Raw genomic sequence first — 12,211 nt, 5'->3', positions numbered from 1 at the left:
CTGATATTTCAGCATAAAGTGTGTATTATATATGAGCATTGTAAGAATTGGCAGCAGCTATAGACACAGAGACAAAAAGATGAAGACATACTAAATGATATAAGTAAATGAACACATCTGTAAATAGTGGAAATATTTTTCAGGTCTTTTGCTCTTAAAATTGCCAACATCAGCTGCTCCAAGTCATTCAACAAGCTATTAGAAGTTTCCTCAGCTACGAGAAAATTCGGTCTCTAAAATGTGTGGCTCAAATTTTCCTGAAAGTATTCTGGTAAAGAAGGAGTTATAGGGGCTGGTGCAGTGGCTCAAGAGGCTAATCCTCTACCTGCAAGTGCCAGCCTCCCACATGGTACCAATTTGTGTCCCAGTGTCTTTGTTTATGGCCTGGGTAAGCAGTAGAGAATGGTCCAAGTCCTTGGGACCCTGTACCCACGTGGGAGACATGTAAGAAGCTCCTGGCTCCGGTATTGGGATAGGTTCAGCTCAGGCAGATGCAGCCATTTGGGGAGTGAACCAGTGAATGGAAGAGCTTTCTCTGTCTTCCCTTCTCCCTGTAAAACTGCCTTTCAAAAAATAAGTAAACTTGTTTTTAAAAGGGGCTATCAAGTCACAACCCTATAAGGGACTATACAGATATGATAAATGAAAAGGTTAAACTGTCAAACAAGACACTGAGGGCTGCTGTCAAGGGGATGGCAGCAGCTACCCAAGTCCAGCAGCTGGCTACCAGGTGAGAATGTGGGTGGCAAGCTGCCAAGACTTCCAATTTTTCAAAAGAAGGTAAAGCATCCAGACTTCTATCTGAAGCAAACAAATACAGATGTTGGCAATCAGGAATTAGGAGGTTCATCTGGGCCTTCCACTTGGGTGACAGGGCCCCAAACATCTGGATCATCTTTCGCTTTCCTGGGCCATCTGCAGGGAGCTGGACTGGAAGTCGTTGCAAACTGGCTGGGATGCTGGCATTACACGAAGCTACTTAATCGTTACATCACAGTGCCAGCTCCAACAAGAACCACTGCATAAAACCAAAACCAAACCAAACAATACTACCCGGAACAAGCCAAACAAAATCAGTCTATGTGCTAATAATTTGCAACCTTTCAGAAAGAGATCAGGATTTTTTTTAGGAAAAGGCATTTTGTAAGCTCAGAGAAGGAAAGAAATGGACAGGTGAGATGTGAAAGAATATGTGATATAGGAATGAAGCCAAAAATGTCCTCCGAGGAAAAACCAAACGCCCCAACTATCTGCCCTTAGCATGCCTGTACAAAGAGCAAAACAAGGATTTCTTAAATTCCATTCCCTGGTTCCTGCTCGCCAAGCGCAGGTGAAGCCAGACGAGGGCAGCATGCTCAAACATCTTGATATCCTAATGCTGGGGACTGGCTAAAAAAAAAAGAATTACTCAACAGCTCAAAAACTCATTCAACAAAAATTTACCAAGTGACTACTTCCATGTGCCAGGCACTAGTTTGGGGACATCTCAATGAACAAAATCAGACAAAACGAAATGAGCCTATCTTACCCCTTTCCTAATGGTGAGAGACAACAACAGGCTAAATGAGTAAGGAAGTTTGCGTTATGTTAGCAAGTGCTAATGTTGTGAGAAAAAAGGAGCAATCGAAGGCAGTGTAGATGAAGCCAGAGCAGCAAGTGCTAACAGGGCCTCACTGAGAAGGAGCTGCTGGAGTCGGTAGCGGGGAGAGGGGATCAGATACTCTCTGGAATACAGGGCACCAGTCTGCCTCACAAGCCCATCTGAGGCGTCAGAGAGTGAAGCTGTCGGCATGGCAACTGCACATGAAAAAAAAAAACCATGTACAGGCACAGCACTGCACACACTGTGATTTTTAGCCAATGAAGAGTTTTGAACAACTGACCTGGTGTGACTCACATTTTGTAAGGATTACCACTGGATGCTGTGAAGGGGGCAAAGTAGTATCAAGGAAAGCAGTGAGGAGGCTACTAAACGACACTGGAGAGAGCAGCTTTAGCAGCAGCTGTGCAACAAAGTATGACTACAGATTCTGAATGTAGTTTGAAGAGTCAGAACTGCCTGCAGATGAACAAGGACCCTTTAAAAAGTTCATGGACAGGGACCAGCTTTGTGGTGTCAGCAAGTTAAGTCACCGACCACAAGCCTAGCATCTTATAAGGACATCAGTTTGTGTCCGCTGCTTCACTGCCAATCCAACTTCCTGTGACTGGCCTGGGAAAGCAGTAAAATGTGGTTCGAGAGTCTGGACCCTCGCCCCACGTGGGAGACCTGGAAGAGGTGCCTAACTCACAACTTCAGCCTCTCTCAGCCCCATCCTTGTGATCATCTGAGGAGTGAACCAGTGGATAGCTTAATCTCTCTCTCTTTCAGAAAGACTTCATGTTTTCAGGGAATATAGAGATACATTTAGTTTCTCTTATTTTCTAATAGAAAAATAAATACAAATGCTTTGAGGACAGAGAAGCTAATCAATGGGCAAGCTCATCTTTCTCTTTGATTGGCTTGGAAGAATACAGTGTCAGTTGAAACACAAGCTTTGACTTCACATCTACTCATATGACTATTTGAATATACCCACCTGGAAAATAAAAGGGGTGGTGTGGTGTGGTGTGGTGTGGTGTGGTGTGGTGCGGTGTGGTGCGGTGTGGTGTGGTGTGGTGTGGTGCGGTGTGGTGTGGTGTGGTGCGGTGTGGTGTGGTGTGGTGTGGTGTGAAGACTGGAGCCATGGGAACCCCTGTGCCCTGATGGTGGGAACACAGATGGTACAGACGCTGCATAAAATGGGATGGTAGTTTCTGAGCAAAATTAAACCTAGAATAAGCATGTGATCTAACAATTCCATCTCTGATTGTATATCCAACAGAAGTGAAACCAGAGGCTTGAATGGATATCAGTGCAATCACATTTAGTATCAATGCCTATACCCAAAGGTTGAAACAACCCAAATGTCTACTCATGGATGAATGAATACCACAATGTGCTATATAGACACAATGATTGTTATTCAGCCTTAAAAAGAAAGTTGGACAAATGGTATAAAGTGTGCATGAAGCCTAAAGGACAGATAGTGAATATGACTCCACTTCCCTGAGGCTCCCACAGAGACACCACAGGGTAGAACGATGACAACAAAGGCTGGAAGGAGACAAGGTGAGCTTCACTGGGGAAGATGAAAAGTTCCGGAAACAGACTGTAAAGTAGTGAAAAACTACATAATAATAATAATACTATTATGTAGTAGCGAAAACTACCACATAGTTGATGCTGGCTTTCACTACTATAATAGTAGTGAAAAACTACATAATACAGAGTTACACATTTAAAATTGGCTACAGTGGTGGTTTTCATGTATATTTTACTCCCAAAAGGCAGAGTGAAGAACACCAAAACACTTTCTTTGCCTACCTTAAACAGTAATAAAATTCCCTCAAAACGCAAGGGCTACAGTTAGGCCATCTGACTGCTTAGGAACTGTTTGCCTTGGACAAGTTTTTACAACTTCAGCTTTAGTTTCCTTATCTAAAACATGAGAACAGCCATACCTCAAAGGGTTGTTGTGGAGAATAAATATTTGTAAAGTTCTTAGGACAGTGCTTGGCATACATATTAAGCACTAGATCAACTGCAGCTGCTACGAGCAAAAGGGCGCTACTTGCAAAGAGACAACAGAAAAGCCTTGGATGACCCAAGAAGTGAGTTACTCTGTGCATATGTAATCTTTACCTGGAGGGGTCATGCAATATTCTGTTTCTTGTGGATTTTACTACAATTAAATTCAGATATAAGATATTTTGCCAATTTTCTGAAAATGTCTTAAGGATTAATGTAACACTGATTCCACATTGAAGAAGTTGGGTAGGGACAGTGTTGATTGTGGTGTTGTAAAATGGGTCAAGTGGCTGCCTGCAAAGCTGGCATCAGAAATGGCTGAAGTGCCAGCTGCTCCACCTCTGACACAGCTCCTGCTAACAGGCCTGGGGAAAACGGCAAAGATGACCCAAGTCCTTGGGTCCTTGCACTCACATGGGAGACAAGATGAAGCTCCTTGATGCTGGCTTTGGCCTGGTCCAGCCCTGGCTGCTGAGGCCATTTGGGGAGAAAACCAGAGGACGGAAGATCTTTTTCTGTTTCTTCTCTAATTCTGCCTTTTGAATAAATCAAGTAAGTCTTTAAAATATATACCTATAGTGTGAATCATGAAGCTGCAACCTGATCCTCAAACTGAAGCAAAAATAAACAGGTAATTTAATGTGGCAGCATTCATTTTTTAAAAGATTTATTTATTTTTATTGCAAAGTCAGAAATACAGAGAGGAGGAGAGACAGAGAGGAAGATCTTCTGTCCAATAACTCACTCCCCAAGCTGAGTCAATCCGAAGCCAGGAGCCTGGAACATCTGGGTACAAGATCCCAAGGCTTTGGGCTATCCTCGACTGCTTTCCCAGGCTACAAGCAGGGAGTTGGATGCGAAGGGGGGCTGCCAGGATTAGAACCAGCACCCATGTGGGATCCCGGTACATTCAAGGCAAGGACTTTAGCCTCTAGGCCACCGAGCCAGGCCTGTAGTATCATTCTTTAGCCACACAAATATATACACCAAACTTCTTCTAGGCAAATAAAAACTCCAAAATCCCCTTTAAATTATGGTGCTTTCAGAATGTTTCATAAGTTAGATTCTTTGATGATGAGCAATACCCTTAACAGAAATAATGGAAAATTGGCGACTGTAAATCTATAGGAAAAGCAAAACTCAGCACTGAAGTTCAGCTGATACACATGATCTCCTGCTGACCATGAACTCAAACCATAATATAAAATAAAAATTAGAGAACTCAATTTTGAAAGTGCAAAACAGATGCAACTGCAAAAATCACAAAGCTAGCAAATTTCTGGAGACAGTATACACAGAAGTGGCAATGATTTTATATTTAACTCTAGTTTTTAAAGATCTGTATTTAGATGTGTTTCACAACTGCACACAGTTTAAGTTCCAGTTCCTGGAAGTGCCAGTTAAATCTTATTATATACATCATCAAGACCAAACTGGGCAAGGAGAAAAATATTCAATTCTAGATATCTGATTCATTTACATCAAAAAATACTAAAAACAGAGTAATTTATTTACCTAGCCCTAACAAAAATGAAACAAGGAGTCTCATTTTAAGAACTTTCCTTAAGAAGCGTAACAAGATCATAACAAGGGGCACTTCTGCCTTGAGCTGAGGAAACTGCAGAGCTGTAACATATCGGAATAACACAGTCATGACGGAAACACTGCTGGCTTTACCTGGCACTGTTTCTACGGTCCTGGATGTCCTGAGCCAGTACAGACCAAGAGGAGTGTCAGGAGCTAGGGCAGAGCTCTGCTAACTTTGTCTGGTCCCATTTCCTATCCCTTCCTAAAGAGGCTCTTTAAAGTCATCTCCTTGGTCCCCTACTTGTCTGTGGACGTAGCCTAAAAGCCACTGGTCTACAATGAACCAAACTAGATCAGACACATTTCTCCATGTCTAGAATAAGGTACAAGCCATTATTATTCAGTTAGATCATATACACCATCAAGGGACTTCCAGGCTCAGAAGCTTTTAAAAAACATGTAAAAGTTACAATTTAGAAATTTGGTTTCCTCTTTGCTATAGGACCAAAGATCACCTGGAAACTGTCAACAAACCTGGCTAGACACACTCCAGAAACTTAGATGGCATGTAACTTGATTCTATGTGTGTATTTTGTCTTAAGTGTGCTAATTGCAGAAGGCCATTTCCAGTCCATTAAATACATTTATTTTGACACAAAAAGGATTACTGTGATATTAACTGTCTCCCATAGCCTGAATGGTAAGCTCCACACAATTCTTGGTTTCAGATTCCAGCAAAGGATTACAGGTTACCTTGGTGCATTAATCAGAATCCACTTAGATTTTTGACAACGGGATGATGGCCAACTGGATGAAGGGTAATTTCTCTGCTTCTGCCAATACTAGCGACTACTGTGAATCCACACACAGAAAAAGCAGACTGGGGTCTTGGGAATGCTAACTGACCAAGGGTAACCTTGGGGGAGGGGAGTAAGCTATTCTTTCAGATCCTGACTGTGTGCCTTTGATTCACTGATACAAAATGTCATAACAAGTTCTTTGAGCTCTGTGGCTCAGACCTCAGAGGACAAAGGGTTGTGTTTGCAAAGAATTTTGTTCATTACCACTTCCCCAGGGCCTATTTCAAGGATTATTTTAAAGTAACTATTAAATATCCCACCACACCTTTTCCTCAAAGAGGGAAAGTTGAAAGAGACACAAATCTATCTGAAGAGGGAAGACATGATATCATTTGGAAAATGCATACTTGCAGTAAATAATATTTAAGAAATACAGCAATATCTCATGATGACTATCTTGGTCACACTAACACACCATTCTTGTGAAAAGTACATGCCACTATGAAAAGCATATGCCAAATCCAAAGGCTAGAGAAGATTCCAATTTGGGGAGTAAGGTGCCAAGTATAGAAACTGTCATAAACCAGTGCCAAGACAATAACGAAATCAAACATCATGGTTACTGATTTAACCAAAAAGTGCTTTCTTAAAGTGTAACAGTGCTTTCACAAAATAGCATAATTCTGCTTGCTGTACCATGGAAAGCAATACAGTGTCCCAGCTTGCTGCGGCAAGTGCCTGCTGGACAGATGACCAGGAGGACTGCAGAGTTCTTCCAAACACAAACATTCTGGTGCAAAGATCTCAACCACCCATGAGAGCTCCTGAGTTTTTTCTTCCTTGACTATGCCCTTATACCCTGGGATTCAAGGAATGTCTAACATAATTTCTGCTTTGATTTAAAAACTATGAAACTTTAAAGTGGTATATCTTAATGCCTTAAACAGACATAAAAATGTTTAACTGACATGGAAATATAGTTCATGGAAGGAAAAAAAAAATTAAGAGGTAGTAAGACTAATTTATAATGGTGACTTCTCTAATTAGGAAGAAAAAAAAAAGTATGATTTCTCTATCAGCTTTAAACATAAGGCAGGGATGTTCAATGTATAGCAATCTAAACACTGGTTGTCCTAAGCACATACTGCTTCAAGTCACTGCGGTGTTTTTCTCCCCTAAAGCCTTTGTTCACTGGCACATACTCTGCTGAGGCTGAGAGCACAGGGGACGCTAAAAGTCACACTACCTGCCTAGCCCTGATTTGGATGAAACAGGTCACAAATATCCTGCCTGACTGAAGGCTGACTAATCACTTTCCCTTTACATACTGATAACCATTACTTGCATGTCAACAGGGCAGTCCTTTTTTTTCCTTAAAGGACCCAGTTATGCAGGTGATCCTGTATTCTCAATCACTGACTATATGATCCACACATCACACTCGGTGTTAGAAAATACAGCAACGGTCAATGATACTGTCAAAAGGGAAGGGTATACTTTTTGAATGTTCAGTAATTTCATGCTAGGAAAAAAAACAAAGCTAAAATAATTTCTAGTTTAAGTGAAAAGTAAGAAATTTACCTAGGATGAAAGTTGAAGGGAGGACGAAAAGGATGGGGAGGGAATAAAAAGAGAGGGTAGTTTGTACTGGGGAGAGCAAGAATAATTATTGCCCAAGTACTGATGAAGAAGACCTCACAGTCACCGGTTTGCCTATTAAGTGTTACTGCATCGAATAAAATATGACTCCCTAAGTATGTGTTTGGTTACAATTCACGGGAGAGTCAGATTTTTTTCCTTTTACTAGACATGTGATTTGCTGCATTTTTTTTGACTCATAAATCTTTTATGTAAGCAGGAAGGTAAAAAAATATTTGAGACCTACATTTAGATTTCTAAGACTAAAGCATCAAATAACCAACTTACATACTTGGCCTTGGCTATACCTTTAAAATCTCAATGTACAGAGAGGAAGGCGAATGGTAAGCACTAACGCATTTCCAGTACACAGTGGCAGAAATCTAAAAACAGGAGCTCTCTTAGTGCTTGGGGAAAGCGAGCACGGGAAACACCCTGTGGCAGAACAGCTCTTGCAACACTGTCCTTCATCAATTACATAAACTCACATTCTAAGGACTAGCTGTGAAATGCTTCTAAAATAAAAATTAAATGGAAAGCTTCCATATCCACAAGAGAAAAGAAACACTGGAAAATGAAAGACAAGGGAAGTGAAAGGCAAATAACCAACTCAACGGCACAGCCATAGTTAGGTAAAAAGAGAATAGATACTATACTTTGGTTTTGCATTTTTGTATTCTTCAGTGTCTGTGTCCTCATCCTCTGAGTACCAATTATCACCTCTTCCTCCAGCCAAGAGGCCCCTGGCAGCCAACAGTCCTGCAGCATTCCCATAGCCAGTGTATTTCAGCAGACTGTCCACTGCAAAAGAAGAAGAAGAAAAAAATCCAGAACAGAACAAGGTTTGAGACAGGGATCTTGGGGCTCTCTCCAGCATCCCTAGCCACTCAGCTCCAGCAGACCGAACAGATAACCAGCGGTGGGAGACTGACAAAGGGCGGTAGTGATTACTGTACTGCCCACAAACTCTGTGTGCTCTGTGGGGTCAGAGACTCTTTTAGGCATAAGAAATTTAAAACACCTGGGTCTGGAGCAGTAGTCTAACAGCTCAAGTCCTCGTTTTGAATGCCGGGATCCCATATGGGCACCGGTTCTAATCCGGGCACCTCTACTTCCCATCCAGCTCCCTGCTTGTGGCCTAGGAAAGCAGTCAAAGATGGCCCAAAGCCTTGGAACCCTGAACCCACGTGAGGGACCCGGAAGTTCCTGGCTCCTGGCTTCAGATCAGCTCAGCTCTGGCAGTTGCGGTCACTTGGGGAATGAGTTATGGCTCTCTGTATTTCTGACTTTGCAATAAAAATAAATAAATCTTAAAAAAAAAAGAAATTTTAAAACAGGGCTGTTCTGAACATACTTTTGGCAGTACTGGGGTCTCTAACTTCTAGGCCATTGGTAAGCATCATGCTTTAGGTTTCTAATTTCAAACTTTACTTTTTAAAATCCAATTTTAGAGAAATGATAAGAAACTAGAGACTGGAGTCAGGTTGGGATTTTATCAATATGGCAATGGCATGTAAATTTTTTTTTTTTTTTACCCTTCAGAGGAATTAAAGGAAAAAGGTATAAGAAATAAGCCAACTAAAGGATTTTAGCAAATAGGATACCTAACCTAGTGTTTTGGATTTTGGTCTTAAAAAAATTTTTTTAAAGGTTCATTTACTTGAAAGGCAGTTAGAGAGAGAGAGAGAGAGAAAGAGGTCTTCCATCTGCTGGTTCACTCCTCAAAACACTGATTTTCTCCCTAAACAGCTGCAACAGCAGCAGGTAGGCCGGCCAGTCCAAAGCCAGGAAACAGGGGCTTCTTCCGGTCTCTCAAGTGGGTGCAGGGGCACAAGGACTTGGGCCATCCTCCAGTGCTTTCCAAGGGGCATTGGCAGGGAACTGACCTGGAACTGGAGCAGCCAAGACAGAAGCTGGTGCCCATATGGGATGCCAGCATTGCAGGTGACAGCTTAACCACGATGCTACAGCACCAGCCCCAACTTGCTGTTTTTTGTTTTTTTTTCTTTCAAGTTAGCAACACAGGGTTGGTGTTGTGGCACCACAAATTAAACTTCCACCTGTAATGCTGGCTTCCTGTTACTGCACCTGGGAAAGCACTGAAAGGTATCCCAAGCGCTCGGCCCCTGCCTCTAAATGGGAGACCCAGATAGGTTCCAGCTCCTGGTTTTGACCCGGTCCATTCCCAGCTGCTGAGGACATTTGAGGAATTACACAACATATCAAAGATCTCTGTTTTTTCCTCTCTGTTACTTTGCCTTTCAAAATGAATAAGTCTTTAAAAAGCTGGGAGGGGGGGGGAAGCAATAATATGAAAGCCTTTGAAGCCAGTGAGAAGGTACGCCTAGATTTTAATAATGGCTCTTCCTCTTATTCACTGCTTGACCCTGGACAAGGTATTCTGCAGCTCTACTCAGTTTTCTAATCTGTAGAAATGAAAAAGTAACTGTCACCTTCACCATTCATTGGAGCACTAAGGAATACCTGCACGAAGTACAAACTCATTCTTTTTCAATGGTAGCACTGGGTATTACTGAGAAATACTAAGTAATAACTGGTAAAGATTTCAGGTTTGTTAGAAAAAAAAAATGATGAAAAACGTGGTACCGTTCCTCTGCTGTCAGCATTATTCTGCCAACAGTGTGAAGTGTTATCTCTGAGACCCGAAAGGAACAGACACAAAACTTTTGCAACAGATTCATGCCCTGTAGGGTTTTTTAAATTAGGGTGTGTATGTGTATATTTTGTGGGAGGGGAGGAGAGGAGTGACTTTAAAAATACCTTTAAGAAAGATACAAAGCAATAAATGATAGCTTCATTAACTAGTGCTTCTTTTTCTTTGGGTACAATTTCAAGATAAACATTAGTATATTTAATAAAAAGATAAAAATAGGCAAAATCTACTTAAGCCTTTCAATAGAATCTTGATAAAATGTCACCCTAAGAACTGTAGGAAACAGAACACAATCCACTATCTATGTATAAATAAATAGGAAAGTCTACATCTGACATACTACTGTAATTCAGATCACTTACTTCAAAAAAGACATAGATGGAGGAGACACAGAGAAGAACAATTAAAGTAACTTTGAAGACCTAAAAGGGACAGTGGCTAGGACAACAGGTAGGCAAGAAAAGGGGTAAGAAATGGTCAGAGTATGAAACCATGAAGGCTGAATATTTTAGGATTTTAAAATATTTTTAAATATTTGAACAACAGGAGAACTCCCTTGATATTGAAAATAGGTAGTTTGGGGGCCAGTGTTGAGGCTGTAAGAAGGTAAGCAGCTTTCCCTGACACCTGGATCCCCATATCAAAGCACCGTTCAAGTGCTGGCTGCTCTGCTTCTGGTCCAGTTCCTACCGTGCCTGGGAAGGGAGTGGGAGATGAGCTGACCACTTGGGCCCTGCCATCCAGGTGAGAGGCCTGGACAGAGTTGCAGGTTTTGACCTGGTTCAGCCGGGCCCACTGCAACCATCTGCAAATGAACCAGCCAGCAAGTGGAAGATCTGTCTCTCCTTCTCTGTGTAAGTCTGCCTTAAAATACATAAATCCTAAACAGCAGCTTGAAAACAAATAAATGCAGCCACCATGACACTGTGCAAATCAGAACTTCACTAGTAGCCATGACATCACTGCTGACATATGTATCAAAAAAACAGGTGGGGTGCTCTTCTATTAAGAATGGCAGAACCAAATTCTATCCAGAGACTGTTCCCCCTTCCATCTAGTCCAATATTGCAACTTTTATGCGTCTGACTGGTATCCTTTTACTCCTTAATTCACACAGCTACTTGCTCAGGATACCTTGCCATTTTCCTGGATAAAACCTCTAACTTGGGCCCAGCTCGGTGGCCTAGCGGCAGTTAAAGTCCTCACATTCAACATGCTGGGATCCCATAGGGGCACCGGTTCTAATCCCGGCAGTCCCGCTTCCCATCCAGCTCCCTGCTTGTGGCCTGGAAAAGCAGTCGAGGATGGCCCAAGGCCTTGGGACCCTGCACCACATGGGAGACCTGGAGGAAGTTCCTGGCTCCTGGCTTCAGATTGGCTTAGCTCTGGCCATTGAGGTCACTTGGGGAGTGAATCACTGGATGGAAGATCTTACTCTCTGTCTCTGCTCCTCTCTGTATACCTGACTTTGCAATAAAAATAAATGAATCTTAAAACAAACAAACAAACAAACAAAAAAACCCCCCAAAACCCTTCTAACTTAGCCCCTAAAAATTATACTCAAACTCCAAAACAGAGCTTGGGCTCTTCATTTTCTGACTTCTTTCATTTTTACTAAACCTTGAATTACTAAATCTTGAATTAGTCTCTCTGTTGTACACAGCGGGATGCTTCCTATTTCTCTTCATGGAGACTTTCTCTGACCTCTACAAACCCAAAGCTTTCCCTCCTCCAGATTGGCACACTCTTTTCTAAAGTTGCCTATTACAGAAACAGCAATTTTATATTTACATACACAAATACACATACATTTATAAATGATACCTTTATGTATTTATATATGCTTATGGGACATTGTAATTCCCCAGACTGAACTGGGAGAGAGAGCACACAACTGGTTGTTCTTTTACTAGGTATTTATTGGGGAAAACTATTTGTAAGGCATTTATTTTTTTAAGCAAT

The 12,211-nt window shown here is 41.7% G+C and overlaps 1 protein-coding gene across 5 annotated transcripts in view; it reads right to left on the bottom strand.

The window, feature by feature from the left end:
* The window catches only part of RIC8B (RIC8 guanine nucleotide exchange factor B), a 103,730-nt gene that overhangs the window by 18,310 nt on the left and 73,209 nt on the right, over window positions 1-12,211 (bottom strand). For all 5 annotated transcript variants that reach the window (XM_040984922.1, XM_040984954.1, XM_040984932.1 and 2 more), the window contains one exon: window positions 8,232-8,376. In XM_040984922.1, coding sequence (XP_040840856.1) covers window positions 8,232-8,376 — 145 coding nt within the window. The remainder of the gene's footprint in view (window positions 1-8,231; window positions 8,377-12,211) is intronic.

This window comes from Ochotona curzoniae, unplaced genomic scaffold (genome assembly GCF_017591425.1).
Source record: "Ochotona curzoniae isolate NIBS_2020 unplaced genomic scaffold, NIBS_Ocur_1.0 contig_1014, whole genome shotgun sequence".
In the NCBI taxonomy this organism is placed as follows: domain Eukaryota; kingdom Metazoa; phylum Chordata; class Mammalia; order Lagomorpha; family Ochotonidae; genus Ochotona; species Ochotona curzoniae.
This window is presented reverse-complemented; position numbering and strand designations above follow the sequence as displayed.